Below are 16,879 nucleotides of genomic sequence, written 5' to 3'. Positions count from 1 at the left end.
TCGCAAGTGCACATCCAAATACTTCTTAAATGTTATGAGGGTTTCTGCCTCTACCACACTTTCAGGCAGTGAGTTCCTGATTCCCATCACCCTCTGGGTGAAAAAATTCTTCCTCACATTCCCTCTAAACCTCCTGCCCCTTACCTTAAATCTATGCCCCCTGGTTATTGATCCCTCCACCAAGGGGAAAGTTCCTGTCAACCCTATCAATGCCCCTCATAATTTTATACACCTCAATCATGTCCCCCGTCAATCTCCTCTGCTCCAGGGAAAATAAGCCCAGTCTATCCAATCTCTCCTCATAACTAAAACTCTCCAGCCCAGGCAACATCCTGGTAAATCTCCTCTGCACTCTCTCTAGTGCAATCACATCCTTCCTATAATGCGGATTCCAGAACTGCACGCAGTACTCTAGCTGTGGCCTAACCAGCGTTTTATACAGTTCCAGCATAACCCCCCAGCTCTTATATTCTATACCTCGGCTAATAAAGGCAAATATGCCTTCTTAACCACCTTATCTACCTGACCCGCTACCTTAAGGGACCGGTGGACATGCACACCAAGGTCCCTCTGATCCTCGGTACTTCCCAGGGTCCTACCATTCATCGTGTATTCCCTTGCCTTGTTTGTCCTGCACAAGTGCATCACCTCACACTTATCCAGATTAAATTCCATTTGCCACTGATCAGCCCATCTGACCAGCCCGTCTATATCCTCCTGTAATCTAAGGCTATCCTCCTCACTATTTGCCACCCCACCAATTTTCGTGTCATCCGCGAACTTACTGATCGACCCTCCTACATTCAAGTCTAAATACATAGCACAAACAGCAAGGGACCCAACACCGATCCCTGTGGAACCCCACTGGACACAGGCATCCAGTCACAAAAAACAAGTTCTATAAGACTAGCAATGTTAATGAGGAACACCATTACCTCCAAGCTGCCTGACACACTCTCACTATCCCAAGCAGAACGTACATCACAAGATCAAAAAAATAGTGTTAGGAGCAGACCAGATGGCCACACCTGCCTGATCTGCCATTTAATACCATCATAGCTGATCTGATCTTGGCCTGAACTCCACTTTGCTGCCTGCTCCCATGTCCCTCAATTCCCTGAGAGGCCAAAAATGCATCTCCCTCAAAGTTAAATATACTTAACGATGAAGCATCCACAACCCTCTGGGATAGAGAATTCCAAAGCTTCACAAACTATTTGAGTGAAGAAATGTCTCCCCATCTCAGTCCTAAATGATCAATCCTAAGGCAGTGACCCCTTTTCCTAGATTCCCCAGCAAGGGGAAGCAGCTTCTCGTTGTCGACTCTGTCAAGCCCCTTCAGAATTTTGTAGGTTTCAACGGGATCACCTCTCATTCTTCTAAACTCCAGAGAATATAGGCCCAATTTACTCTCATCCCAGGGCCTAATCTAGTGAACCTTCACTGCACTGCCTTGCAGTAAAGCCTTCCTCAAATATGGACACCAAAGCTGCCCACAGTATTCCAGGTGTGGTGGCACCAAAACCCTAAACAATTCTTGCAACACTTCTTGATTCTTGTACGCCAATCCCCTGGCAATAAAGGCCAACATGCCATTTGCCTTTCCAATTGCTTGCTGCACCTACATGCTATCTTTCTGCAATCCTCGTACAAACACACTCAAGTCTCTTTGAACATCAACATTTAACGTTTCGCACCTTTTAAAAAACAATCTGCTTTTCTATCAAAGTAAATAACTTCCTCACATTATACTCCATCTGCCATCTTCTTGCTCACTCACTTACCCTGTCCATATCTCTTTGCAGCCTCTCTGTGTCCTCCCCACAGCTTATCTTTCCACTGAGCTTAGTATCAAGCGCAAATCTGGATACTTTACTCTTGGTCTCTTTGTCGAAGTCATATAGATTGTAAATAGCTGAAGCCCCAGCACTGATCCTTTGCAGCAGTCCACTGGTGCCAACTTGAAAATGTCCTGTTTATCATTGCTTCCTGCTTGTTCTTCCAAGCCTTTACCCATATTTTACCCTCAACACCAGGAGTCCTTGTTCTTGCCTATTAACCTTTTGTGACTCCTGATCAAGTGCCTTTTAGTAATTCAAGTAAACTACATCGACTGCTCCCCTTCATCTACCCTACTCTTCACATCCTCAAAAAAAACTAATAAATTTGTCAAATGTGGTTCCCCTTTCATAAAAAAACCACGTTGGCGTTGTCTGTTAAAACTTTGATTTTCTAACTGCATTTTCACGCCTTCCCTAATAATAGAGTCCAGCACTTTCCCGATGACCGATGTCAGGCCAACCAGCCTGTGATTTTGCTTTTTCCTTTCTCTCTCCTTGCTTGAATAGCGGAGACTACACTTGCCAACTACCAGGCTGCTGGAACTGTTCCAGAACCGAGACAATTTTGAAAAATCATCACCAGCGCATCCACTATCTCTGCAGCTATATTTTAGAACTCTAGGACATAGGCCATCAGGTCCCTGGGGATTTATCATATTTTAGTCCATTAAGTTCCTCTAACGTCCTTAGTCAACTGATATTAATTATCTTAAGTTCCTCACTTTTTTTAGCCCCAGGTTACCTATGTTTTTGCTATGTACTTTATGTATTCTACCGTGAATTCAGATGTAATATTTCCTTATTCCCTATGATAATTTTTCTTATCCCTGTCTCTAAGGGACCAATGTTTACTTTAGCTACTCTCCTTTTTATATACTGGAAAAGCTCTTACAATCTTTTCATATTTCTGGCTCCTTTACTCATTCTATATTTTTCCCTTTTTATCAACTTGCTGGTCACCTTTTGCCAGTTTCTAAAACTCTCTCAATCGTCAGACTTACTCCTATTTTTTGGAACATCATTAGCCTCGTCTTTTAACCTGATACTTTCCTTAACCTCCTTAGTCAGCCACAGACGGAGCTTTCCCACTGAGATTTTGTCTTTTTTTAATGGAACGTATTTTCGTTGAACATTTTGAATAATTTCTTAAAATACTTCCCATTGTTTGGGTAAATAAATTAAAAGGCAAAGCACTGAACAAGTGATCTTAGCCAGCTCTCCCCTCATGCTAAGCAATTGGTTTGTTTAAGCTTAAGATTCTTGCTTTCCACTCAAAATTTCTCCTCATCTCAGTCCTAAATAATCAACCAGTCACCCTGAGGCTGTGTCCATGTTCAAGATTCTCCAGCCAAGGGAAACAACATCTCATTATCAACCCTGTTAAGCCTCTTCAAAACCTTGGGCCACTAGTTCTATCTATCTTATTAAGAATGGTTTCTGCATTCAGATAAAGAACCTTTAATTTTACTTGTTTAATCCATTATGATTTGTTTGGACCTTATTCATCAACGCACTATTACCACTAAACTCTCTACCCCTTCCTGTCTCACTCTATCCAAGTCGATAAACTGTTCCATGGCCTTGACTTCTCTCTTCAGATTTCTAAATCTCCCTTCATCTGACCCTTCCCTCCCTTATCATTTGAAGTCTTATCCACAACCGTAGTTACACAATTCACCAGGGCGCGAGGCCCAGCCCTGTTTAAATGGAGCCCCATCCCAACGGAACAGTTCCCTCTTTCCGCAGTACCAGTGCTGCACAAGTCAAAAGCCCTTCCCCCTCCACACCACTCTCTGAGCCATGCATGTAATTCTCTAATCTGCTTGGCCCTATGCCAATTTGTATGTTGCTCAGATAGTCATCCAGAGATTATTATCCTCAAGGTACTGCTCTGTCAGAAGGCGAGGCAACAACTCTGGAATGATATCAATGGTTTGGCTGAATAGGCGAAAAAGTGGTAAATGGAAGTTAATTCAGAAAAGTGAGGTAATGCACTTTCAGAGGGAAAACAAAGTTAGTGAACACACAATAAACGGGAAGATAGTGTGAGGGGTAGAGCAATAGGCTTGGAGTGCATGTCCACACATCCCTGAAGGTGGCAGGGCAGGTGGATAAGGTGGTAAAGAAAGCATATGGAATGCTTTCCTTTACTGGGCGAGGTACTGAATACAAATGCAGGGAGGTAATGATGGAACTGTATAAAATTCTGGTTAGGCCACAGCTGGAATTTTGTGTACAGTTCTGGTCATCACATTATAGAAAGACATAACTGCTCTGGGGAGAATACAGAGGAATGTTACAAGAATGTTGCCAAGGCTTGAAAACTGCAGCTGTGAGGAGAGATTGGATAGGCTGGGGTTATTTTCCTTAGAACACAAGAGGTTGAGGGATGACCTAACTGAGGTGTGCAAAATTATGAGGGACCGAGATAGATTGGACAGGAAAGGCCTGTTTCCCCTAGCTGAGCGGTCACCTGCCAGGGGGCATCGATTTAAGGTGGTAGAAGGATTAGATGAGACATGAGGAAAACCTTCTTCACCCAGAGGGAGGTGGGTATCTGGAATTCACTGCCTGGTTTGGCAGTGAAGGCAGAAACCCTCAGCTCATTTAAAAGGTACCTGGATCGGCAGCTGAAGTGATGTAACCTGCAAGGCTACGGAGCAGGGGCTGGAAGGTGGGATTAGAATGGATAGTTACTTTTTCCTTTCCTCTTTTCTGGCTGGCATAGACGTGATGGGCTGAATGGCCTCTTTCTGTGCTTTAAGTTTTCTGTGGTTCTGTGGCAAACACTGAGTAGGGGCCATGAGTCATGCAAAGTGGCCACTCAGCTACCTCCCCGGCCCTGCTACTTCCGCTTCAGATTTTACAGCCAACATGTCACCGAGGACCACAGTCAGTTGGTCATTCATTACGTGTCAGCCGAGGTAGTGGCTGTTCGGCCATGAGGGGAACACCCACTCTGACAGCTGCAGTAACTGAAGAACCTCTTGTGGGCAGGGTTCCTGACTCATCCTTTTGCTCCTTCACGGAGATGGGGATGTTAGTGCCAGGAGACCCTGCCCTATCCACGCCCAACTGCCCCATCCACGCCCAACTGCCCCATCCATGCCCAAGTACCCCACCCACTGACTCTTACTTTCACATAAGCGTCAGCCTTGAATCAATGGTGACAGAGTCAGAGACTGTGGATCCAAGTCCCACTCCAAAGGCTTGAGCACAGCTGAGGGAGTGCTATACAGTCAGAGGTGCTGTTTTTCAGATGAAGCTTTAAACCCTGTCTGCCCTCTCAGATGGATGTAAGATATCCAATGACACTATTTCAAAGAAAAGTATGTCATGGCCAACATTTATCCTTCAATCACCACAATGAAATAGATTATTCTGTTATCACATCGTTGTTTGTGAGGTCTTGCTGTATGCAAATTGGTTGCCGAGTTTCCTACATGACAACAGTGACTACACTTACTGGATTGGCTGTGAAGATGTTTGGGATATCGGGGGTTCATGAAAGGTGCTACAGAGCTGCAAGTGTCATCTATCTGAGACTCCAGGGCTCCAGAACCTCTCTGCTCTGCGTGACCTGGTTCCACCACCAGGTTAATAAAGAAACCACCCACCAAAACAACAAACCAACTCCTCCCGGGCACTTACCTGTCTGCACCCCCTGGTTGACCAGCCTGGTGCACCTCTTGTTGATGAGTTTGCTGGAGGGGCCGTGTGGTGGACGGACAGAGGGGCTTTGAGTGGACGCAGAGTCGGACGTGGTTATGGGTACGGTGAAGCTTTGTGCTCCAGAGATCTGTGGAAGCAAACACAGGAGATATGGCGGAACAGTCATATTCCTTAAGAACATAAGAAATAGGAACAGGAGTAGACCATTCGGCCCCTCGAGCCTGTTCTGTCATTCAATAAGATCATGGCTGATCATCTTGTGTTTCGATTTCCACATTCCCATCTAACCCTGATAACCTTTGATTCCCTTGTCTGACAAAAATCCATCTACCTCGGCCTTAAAAATATTCAGTGACCCCGCCTCCACCACCTTCTGAGGCAGAGAGTTCCAAAGTCACACAACCCTCAGAGAAAAATTTTCTCCTCATCTCTGTCCTAAAAGGGTGACCCCTAATTTTAAACACTGCCCCCTAGTTCTGGACTCACCCACAAGAGGAAACATCCTTTCCAAATCCACCTTGTCAAGGCCGTTCAGGATCTTGTATAACTTCAATCAAATCACCCCTCACTCCGATAAACTCCAGTGGAAACAAGCCCAGTCTGTCCAACCTTTCCTCATAAGACAACCCACTCATTCCAGGTATCAATCTAGTAAACCTCCTTTGAATAGGGTTCGGTGCAGACTCGATGGGCCGAAGGGCCTCTACTGCACAGTGATTCTGTGATTGATTCTCTGAACCGCCTCCAATGCATTTACATCCTTTCTTAAATAAGGGGATCAAAACTGCACAGAGTATTCCAGGCGCGATCTCACCAATACCCTGTATAACCGAAGCATAACATCCTTACTTTTATGTTCAATCCCTCTCGTAATAAAGGACAACATTCCATTAGCCTTAACTACTTGCTGTACCTGTAAACTAACTTTTTGTGACTCGTACAAGAACACCTAGGTCCCTCTGCAGCTCAGAATTATGCAGCCGTTCTCCATTTAAGTAATACTCTGCTTTTTTGTTCTTCCTGCCACAGTGAACAACTTCACATTTTCCCACATTAAACTCCATTTGCCCACTCACTCAACCTATTTCTATCCATCTGTAACCTCATGTCCTCTTCACCACATACTTTCCTACCTATCTTTGTGTCATCTACAAATTTAGCTACCATATCTTCACTCCCCTCATCTAAGTCATTGATGTAAATTGTAAAAAGTTGAGGCCCCAGCACAGACCCCTGTTGGACTCCACTAGTCACATCCTGCCAATCAGGAAAAGACCCATTTATACATACTCTCGGCTTTCTGCCAGCCAGCCAATCCTCTATCCATGCTGACATGTTACCCACTGCACCATGAGCTTTTACCCAGCAGCAGGGAGAATGAAGGATTCCAGCAGAGCTGTGAGTGAGGAGAGAGACAGCAAGAGAGATGAGCAGAGTCCTTTGCCAGCAGCATGTCGGTGCACTTCCCACTGAGCTACACTCACCGATTGCTCATCAATGCTGAATGCTCAGTCAGTGTGGGAGGGTTCAATGTGTTGGGGCAGAGGGTGAGGGGGGGGTGTAGTTTAACCAGGGATCTTGGTCCTGCGGTGAGACCTTGGGGGTAGTGTAGGCACAGAGGTCATTCTTTGATTGGATTGTGCTTGACCAGAAATCGGACAATAAGACCATAACACATAGGAGCAGAAATTAGGCCATTCGGCCCATCGAGTCTGCTCCGCCATTCAATCATGGCTGATAAGTTTCTCAACCCCATTCTCCCGCCTTCTCCCCATAACCTTTGATCCCCTTACCAATCAAGAACCTATCTATCTCCGTCTGAAATACACTCAATGACCTGGCCTCCACAGCCTTCTGTGGCAATGAATTCCATACTGGTAGATACAAGGTGGGCCTTTATCTCACTGGGACTGGAATTCAAAGTGATGCTTCTGCTCTCTGGAGCCTCAGTCAGATCCCATCTGGAGTAACTGCAATCCATTCTGGGCTCTGCACGTCAGGTAAGATGTTTTAACCATGGAGGGAGCACAGTGCAGATTCACCAGAATGATCCCTGATAAAATATGAGAGGTTGCATAGATTAGGCCTCTATGGGCTTGAGTATAGAAAATTAAGGGGTGATCTAATCGAGGTGTTTTAAGATGATTAAAGAATTTGGGAGGGTAGATAGAGAGGAACTATTTCCCCTGGTTTTGGGGGAGTTCACAACAAAGGGGCACAATCTTAAAATTCAAGCCCAGCCATTCAGGGAGCAGTTCCTCACTCAAAGGGGAGTGGAAATCTGGAACTCCCTCCCACAAAAAAAAATAGAACAAAGCTGTTGAGGCTGGGGGTGAATTAAAATGTCAAAAAGGAGTGACTGATTTTTGTTGAGTAAGCGTTTTAAGGGTTACGGAACCAGGACAGGCAGCTGGTGAAGATACAGATCCACCACGATCAAACGGAATGGTTGGTCAGGGTCGAAGAGCTGAATGGCCTCCTCAGAGCATTGCCAGCACCCTCACCGATGCTGTTTAATGCGCACAGTGGAGGTGGGTAGTTGAGTGAAACGACACACCAGCAGCACTGCGAAGGAGACGAGGAGCCACAGCCTGACCAAGACTCACTCACTCACCTGCTGGTCACTGGCAGCACTTGGACATCTGGTTTCTGCCCTCCGTGGCCTCTCCCTCCTGTGAACCGAGCTCTCTTTCTGTTTCTCAATGGTGCCGTATAAGCGGGAGAGAGGCTGCACAGTGACACGCTCCGGCCCGAAAGCCCTGACCAAGCGCTCCGTGTCGATGGTGGATATGGTGCTCCCCGTCTCAGTCTGCGTCTGCGCGTCTGTCTCGGCCAGAGTGGTGGTGTCTGACTCGGTGGTGGGTGGCCCAGCCGAACTGCTGTTCTGCGTGCCCGCGTACCGCTGGTGGTCTAGGATCTTCTTGATTCGCTCGGTGGAGATTTCCTCCAGGGAGTCGGCGCTCTCGCTCTTTGTGGTGGCCAGGGAACCTGGAGGAGGGGAAGACGGACGCGCCAGCGCTGGGTCCTCCCAAGCTCTGCGTCTCCTCTCTCTCTGCGCTGCCCTGTGCTGCCGATCCCTCCCCTCAGCGGAGAGGAGTGGGTGGTGTACCGGGTTTCTGAGAAGGCGGGCCAGCTCGTCCAAACGTTCCAGCAGGGAAAGCTCACTGGCACTGCTCGAACCCAGCCTCTTGTGCTTCTTCTGCCTCTCTTTAAATCTCTGCCACAGCTCATCCAGGCTGCTGTATCTCTCTGTCCCTCCAGCTCTTGGCAGGCCACTGCTCTGCTCTGTTGGGGAGACTGCACTCACAGCCAGTTCAGTGTAGCGACTGATGGGGGTAGGCTGACCTCCAGATCTGCCATGTCGGGGCTTTCCGGCAGCTGCCTTTGTCCATTCCAAGTACGACAGGGCATGATGTCCCCCCTCCTCCTCCTCCTCCCAGTACCTCTGAGCCTCTCCTGTGGTGTGGGGCCAGGCTGCGTTCCTGCAGCCAACTCTGGCAGAGCTGGCCTGTCGCGTAGTTGGGTAAGATTGAGAGCCCCTGCTACTTGGCTCTCGCTCGCCGGCTCGCTGCCTTGCTTTGGGGTAAAGCGGGGGGCGCCTGTCCTGGGAGTCGCTCGGACTCCTGATGTTGCGCTGGACGGGATCGCTGGTGGAAAAGTCGCTGTCACTGACATCCCGCAGCGGCATTTTCTCAGGAAAAGTCCCTGCACCAGGGGTGAGGGAGCTCTGATGACATCGGATACCTGCGGTGACAACATGGAAACCAGGAGTGAGAGTAAAGCCAGGAGGTCAACACAAGTGAACCCTATCCAAACCTGCACCAAATCCAGTTCGCCCTCAGCCCATTTCTCACCGACCGACACTGTCCTCAAGTCTAGCAACTCGTCCGTTTCAAGATTCTGATCCTTGTATTCAAATCTCCACGAGCCCTAACACTCTCAGAGATTTCTGTGCCCCTATATATCCGTGCTCCTATATATCCGTGCCCCTATATGTCCGTGCGCCTATATATCCGTGCTCCTATATATCCGTGCCCCATATGTCTGTGTTCCTATATATCCGTGCCCCTATATATCCGTGCCCCATATGTCTGTGTTCCTATATGTCCGTGCCCCTATATGTGCCCCTATACGTCTGTTCTCTTGAGCATCCCAAAGTTCTTTGTGCCACCAATAATGGCCATGCCTTGTGTCAAGGCCTGAGCTATGGGATTCTCCCCATAAAGGTCTCCAACTCTCTACTTAAAACCTACCTCCTCAACAAATCTTTTGGTGACCAGACCTAATATCTCCTTAAACCACTCAATGTCAAATTTTGTTTGATAATTGCTCCTGTGAAGCACCTTGGGAGGTCTTTCAACATGAAAGAAAATATACAACACTATCTCCCCATAGCCCAGTGTCAATCCCAAACTAATCTCACTGCCCCACTCTCTCCCCATAGCCCTGTATCAATACCCAAACTATTCCCACTACCCCGCTCTCACCCCATAGCCCTGTATCAATCCCAAACTAATCCCACTGCCTCACTCTCTCCCCATAGCCCTGTATCAATCCCAAACTAATCCCACTGCCTCACTCTCTCCCCATAGCCCTGTATCAATCCCAAACTAATCCCACTGCCTCACTCTCTCCCCATATCCCTGTATCAATCCCAAACTAATCCCACTGCCTCACTCTCTCTCGATATCCCTGTATCAATCTCAAACTAATCCCACTGCTCCACTCTCTCCCCATAGCCCTGTATCAATCCCAAACTAATCCCACTGCCCCGCTCTCTCCCCATAGCCCTGTATCAATCCCAAACTAATCCCACTGCCTCACTCACTCCCCATAGCCCTTATCAATTCCAAACTAATCCCACAGGTCCACTCTCTCCCCATAGCCCTGTATCATTCCCAAACTAATCTCACTGCCCCACTCTCTTCCCATATCCCGGTATCAATCCCCAAACTAATCCCACTGCCTCACTCTCTCCCCATATCCCTGTATCAATCCCAAACTAATCCCACTGCCCCGCTCTCTCCCCATAGCCCTGTATCAATCCCAAACTAATCCCACTGCCTCACTCTCTCCCCATTGCCCTGTGTCAATTCCAAACTAATCCCACTGCCTCACTCTCTCCCCACAGCCCTGTATCAATCCCAAACTAATCCCACTGCCCCACTCTCTCCCCATAGCCCTGTATCAATCCCAAACTAATCCCACTGCCTCACTCTCTCCCCATAGCCCTGTATCAATCCCAAACTAATCACACTGCCTCACTCACTCCCCACAGCCCTGCATCAATCACCGGAGATAACACTACAACTACAGGTGGGAGGGTTTGTTTGCACCATGTGACACAATTAATGGAGCAGACAATCTTTACTTGTCCATCTTTTCATATGCCCTGTCCAATATTTATCCCTCAACCAACATCACTCAAACAGCAGATTATCTGCTGTTATTATTTATCACAATGATGTCTGAGAGATCTTGCTGTGTGTAAATTGGCTGTCACGTTTCCTATTTTACAACAATGCCTACACTTCACAAGTACTTAATCAGCTGTGAAGTGCTTCAGATGTCCGAAGGTTGAGCTATATAAATTGATACTGTATAAATGCATATTTTCTGAGGTTGTGGTTGACTCTTATGTGCCCTCTGAACCAGCCTAGCACATTCACCACCTCCCTCTGCACAGGGAAAGCAGGATGGACAACAAACCCTGACCTCACCAGCGACTCCCACGTCCTGAGAAAAATAAATTCTTCTTTAACTGTGGTCTAATGATTATTTGGTATATATTTATTTTTACTCTATGCCCCCATTCATGAAACTTAAAATTCTATTTTTTTAAACCTTCACATGCACACACCGCAATTTCGGGGAAGTACATACTTGACCCTCGAGATCTCACTGTTCATCCACATGCCTCGGTGAGCGATACTATTCTCATTGTTCCTCCCGACATGTATTATCTCACACTTATCCATATTAAACTGTTTCTGCCCCCTGTCTGCCCTTTCTACGCTATCTGACATTGCGTCGATCTACACATGCACATTCTCACCGCTTTCGAACAATCTCATGTCCTCCTTCTCCCTGGGCTTCTTCGAGGCTGCTGCTCTGCTGTGCTTTGCCCTCCCTCTGTGTTTGGTTTGTGTGCTCGATGGAACGTGGCCCCTGGCTCCCAGGGCCTCTGCCGGGATCCCAGCGGGAGGTGCCTCCTGTGAATCTGAGAGGTGAAACAGAGAGCTGAGGTCAAATCGCCGGGGTCTGAATCAGCAGAACAATGTTTAGAAAAGTCAAGGAGCTGACCTGCTCTCAAGCTCTCGCTGCTACTCTCGGGATCCAACTGGCCAATCCTGTTCCTTGTCCCTGATTTTGGCATGTAGAAGAGTTTGGAGCTACCTGCAGGCTTGTACGGCAACATCACAGGGACATCTGCAGGCAAGAAAAAATATTTGAGCATGTCTCCCCCCCCCCGCAGAATGGAAATCCTGGTGTCTTGTAGGTCAGTGGTCAAGTACTGGGCACAGTTTCTGGTCTCCTGACTTAAGGAAGGACACAGTTGCATTGAAGGCAGTTCAAAGAAGGTTCACGAGGCAGATACCTGGGATGAAGGAGCTGTCTAATGAGCAAAGGTGGAGCTGCTGGGTCTGTGCTCCTTGAAGTTTAGAAGAATAAGAGGTGATCTTATTGAAAGATAAAAGATTCTGAGGGAGCTTCACAGGGAAAATGTGGAGAGGATGTTTCCTCTCATGAGGGAATCCAGAACAAGTTTAACGTGGAGGTGAGGACGAACTTCTTTTCTCAACGAGTGGTTGGTCTGTGGAATTCGCTTCTACAAAGAGCAGTGGAGGCTGGGTCATTGAATATATTCAAAGCTGAGATGGACAGATTTTTGATCGACAAGGGAGCCAAGAGTTATGGGGGTCAGACAGGAGAGTGGAGTTGAGGCCACAATCAGGCCAGCCATGATCTTATTGAATGGTGGAGCAGGCTCAATGGGCCAAATGGCCTACTCCTGCTCTTATTTCTTATTACCTTATCAAACTGAGATCCCCAGAGAAAGTTCAGGGTCCACAAACGAAGGTGAATGGGATTTGCTGCTGCGATGGCATGGGTTGTGGTGGGTCGAGCATCGCTGGTTGTTATTTTGATTTCTTCACCAGCTAGAGCAGCTCAGTTGAGGCCTCACAAACCGGGGAGCTCAGTGTCAGGCCTAGGGGCCTGGTGCGCTCAGACAGCGAGACATTACTAAGTGATCGCAGGGTGAGCTCTGAGATGGCTCTGGAGAAGGGCATGTAACAGGATTATCAGCACCTCAGACTGGCTGAGAATCCTGAAAGAAGCAACGAGAGGCCTCAGAGACACAGGGAAATGGATTTGCAGGGTTAGGGCTGGAGTAGGATAGGAATGAGCCACTATGTCAACATTGTCCAGGAGCCTCAAGCAGGGGTTCGTTCACGGAGTTTGACAGTTGGGCCTGTGAGTGGAGCTCAGTCCCAGTTACTGGTGGTGCCCCAATGGTAGAAATTCCACACACCAGGCAGCCTGTTAGTAATATTCCAGCATAGACAGGCTGGTAAACAGCAAGTACAAGACCATGAAACACTCAGCACTGTACAACCGATAGGCGGGCAGTGGAACGTACCTAACAGGAACCACTGAGCCTAATCCCACTCCAGGAAGAGCAGGGGGTTGTGGTGTGGTGAAGCAGTTAACAGGCAGGTTTCTAATTACCTTCCAGCTGGAGGGAAGGTAAATGTTTTCACGTCACCAATTGTTAGGAACTAGACATAGTTTAATAAGTTATATTTGTATGCGTTAGGAATAAGGTATATCTTTAAGTTTAATTTGTATTTCTGTATTTGCGTGTTAAGAAAGGGAGGACTTGAGATTTGGTTTCACTTTAAAAGATGCCTGCATTCTAATGAGGTTTTAGGACTCCCAGAGGCACCCACAGAGACAGAAAAAAACAGAAATTAAAGTTTCAGTTCAGTTGAAACCAGGAGGAGCTGGACCGGAAAGGGAACTACAGAAATCAGATCTCTCATTAGAACGGAAGAAGGACACAGAAGCCAGGGAGCAGGAAAAAAAGAAAGTACCAAGAAGACCTTCTAGTGACAAGAAAAGAACAGGAATCTGGAAACAGCCCTGTTAAACCAAGTTAAGAGTGAGGGGCAAAGGAAGGCTCCATTCTTAAAGGGAAAAAGCTGCAGGATGCAGACTGAAAGCAAAACAGGCATTCGAGAATTCAGAGGATTCAAGGTGACAGCCAAAGGTTGGTGACTCCTTACCATAGGCATTTGAAGCAGTGGTGTTCTGTTGCCACGGCTGAGTATCTGAGAGAGAGTGTGTGGAGGGCAAAAGCCTGAATGCACGTGGCAATCCAGGGGAGAGGGACCTCAGAAGCAGAGTTCAAAACCCTGGATGTGAACCCTTGTGGAAGGCATCCGAGAGAAAGTGTGGTTTGGGAGTAGAGTCCAAAGTGGGCTCTCCGAAAGTGAAGATTGGAAACCCTTGTGTGAAAGACAGAGTTCAGTTCAGAGAATAAGATACCTTTTCTAACTTGCTTTCTCCTGATGAATCTGAATATAATTGTAAAGGGATAGGTGTGGGTGAAGCTGACAATAAAGTTAAGCTTTTCCTGTTTAATGAAGGTTTTATTCTTTTGTTGACTCCTGTGACTCTGTTCAGTAGCTACCCTCCATGTTTTTAAACAAAAAATAAAAGTTAGGATCTATCCATCCTGAGATTTGATGTCACAGGAGTAACACCAGCAGTGATCATAACACAATCACAATCTTTATTATATCAGATTAACTCAGCAAAGTTTCCTGCAAGTCCCGAAAACAGAGCGTTGATGGACATTCCACACAGAAATGTAAACAGGCAATGAGTTTACAGTAAAAAAAATTGTGATGGGTGAGTCCATCATTAATCACTCTTTGCAAAAAAAAATGCTTCAACAAAAAGACCTTTAGGACAATTGTTGCAGGCAATTATACTCTCATCCAGTTATCCACTCGAAGTATATAGAACAGTATTGAACTCCCCACACACAGAGCTCAGTCACACTAACCGCACAGAGAGCCCTGTCACTCTGCCCGCACACAGAGCCCTGTCACACTCCCCGCAAACAGAACCTCTATCACAATCCCCGAACACAGAGCCCTGTCACACTCCCCGCACAGAGAGCCTCTATCACACTCCCCGCACACAGAGCCTCTATCACACTCCCTGCACACAGAGCCTCTGTCACACTCCCCGCACACAGAGCCTCTATCACACTCCCCGCACACAGAGCCTCTATCACACTCCCCGCACACAGAGCCTCTATCACACTCCCCGCACACAGAGCCTCTATCACACTCTCCGCACACAGAGCACCTATCACACTCCCCGCACACAGAGCCTCCATCAGACTCCCCGCACACAAAGCCTCTATCACACTCCCCGCACGCAAAGCCTCTATCACACTCCCCGCACGCAGAGCCTCCATCACACTTACGGCACACAGAGCCTCTATCACACTCCACGCACAGACAGCCTCTTTCACACTTCCCGAATGCAGAGCCTCTAAAACACACCCCAGATACAGAGCCTCTATCACACTCCCCGCACAAAGAGCCTCAATCACACTCCCCGCACGCAGAGCCTCTAACACATTCCCCGCACACAGAGTCTCTATCACACTCCCCGCACACAGAGCCTCTATCACACTCCCCGCACACAGAGCCTCTATCACACTCCCTGCACACAGAGCCTCTATCACACTCCCCGCACACAGAGCCTCTATCACACTCCTCGCACACAGAGCCTCTATTACACTCCCCGCACACAGAGCCTCTATCACACTCCCCGCACAAAGAGCCTCTATCACACTCCACACACACAGAGCCTCTATCACACTCCCCGCACACAGAGCCTCTATCACACTCCTCGCACACAGACCCTCCATCACACTCCCCGCACATAGAGCCTCTATCACACTCCCCGCACGCAGAGCCTCTAACACACTCCCCGGACACAGAGCCTGCATCACACTCCCCGCACAAAGAGCCTCTATTACACTCCCCGCACACAGAGCCTCTATCACACTCCCCGCACACAGAGTTCTGTCACACTACCGTCACACAGAGCATCTATAACACTCCCCGCACAAAGAGCCTCTATCACACTCCCCGCGCGCAGAGCCTCTATCACACTCCCCGCACGCAAAGCCTCTATCACACTCCCCGCACGCAGAGCCTCCATAACACTTACGGCACACAGAGCCTCGATCACACTCCACGCACAGAGATCCTCTATCACACTTCCCGAACGCAGAGCCTCTAACACATTCCCCGGACACAAAGCCTCTAACACACTCCCCGCAGAAATAGCCTCAATCACACTCCCCGCACGCAGAGCCTCTATCACACTCCTCGCACACAGAGCCTCTATCACACTCCCCGCACACAGAGCCTCTATCACACTCCACTCACACAGTGCCTCTATCACACTCCCCGCACGCAGAGCCTCTAACACACTACCCGGACACAGAGCCTGCATCACACTCCCCGCACAAAGAGCCTCTATTACACTCCCCACACACAGAGCCTCTATAAAACGCCCCGCACACAGAGCGCTGACACACTCCCCGCACATAGAGCCTCCATCACACTCCCTGCACACAGAGCCCCTAACACACTCCCCGCACACAGAGCCTGCTTCACACTCCTCGCACCCAGAGACCCTAACAAAATCCCCGCACCCAGAGCCTCTATCACAATCCCCGCACACAGAGCCTCCATCACACTCCCCGCACACAGAGCCTCCATCACACTCCCCGCACACAGAGCCTCCATCACACTCCTCGCACAGAGCCTCCATCACACTCCTCGCACGCAGAGCCTCCATCACACTCCTCGCACACAGAGCCTCCATCACACTCCTCGCACACAGTGCCTCTATCACACTCCCCGCACACAGATCCTCTATCACACTCCCCGCACGCAGAGCCTCTATCACACTCCCCGCACGCAGAGCCTCTATCACACTCCCCGCAAACAGAGCCTCGATCACACTCCCCGCACAAAGAGCCTCTATCATACTCCCCGCACACAGAGCCTCTATCACACTCCCAGCTCGCAGAGCCTACATCACACTCCCTGCACGCAGAGCCTCTATCACACTCCCCGCACACAGAGCCTCTATCACACTCTCCGCACACAGAGCACCTATCACATTCCCCGCACACAGAGCCTCCATCAGACTCCCCGCGCACAAAGCCTCTATCACACTCCCCGCACGCAAAGCCTCTATCACACTCCCCGCACGCAGAGCCTCCATCAAACTTACGGCACACAGAGCCTCTATCACACTCCACGCAC

At 48.5% G+C, this 16,879-nt stretch overlaps 1 protein-coding gene across 5 annotated transcripts in view; it reads right to left on the bottom strand.

The window, feature by feature from the left end:
- Positions 1–16,879, bottom strand: part of LOC121279071 — a 229,230-nt gene that overhangs the window by 47,493 nt on the left and 164,858 nt on the right. For all 5 annotated transcript variants that reach the window (XR_005943323.1, XM_041189978.1, XM_041189961.1 and 2 more), the window contains 4 exons: positions 11,817–11,942; positions 11,569–11,733; positions 8,128–9,257; positions 5,493–5,640 (listed from right to left, as the gene is read on the bottom strand). Coding sequence is in view for 4 of the 5 variants with exons in the window: in XM_041189978.1 (XP_041045912.1) it covers positions 5,493–5,640; positions 8,128–9,257; positions 11,569–11,733; positions 11,817–11,942 (1,569 nt within the window). In the remaining variant the exon portion in view is untranslated. The remainder of the gene's footprint in view (positions 1–5,492; positions 5,641–8,127; positions 9,258–11,568; positions 11,734–11,816; positions 11,943–16,879) is intronic.

The sequence above is a fragment of the Carcharodon carcharias genome, chromosome 1 (assembly GCF_017639515.1).
Source record: "Carcharodon carcharias isolate sCarCar2 chromosome 1, sCarCar2.pri, whole genome shotgun sequence".
In the NCBI taxonomy this organism is placed as follows: Eukaryota; Metazoa; Chordata; class Chondrichthyes; order Lamniformes; family Lamnidae; genus Carcharodon; species Carcharodon carcharias.
This window is presented reverse-complemented; position numbering and strand designations above follow the sequence as displayed.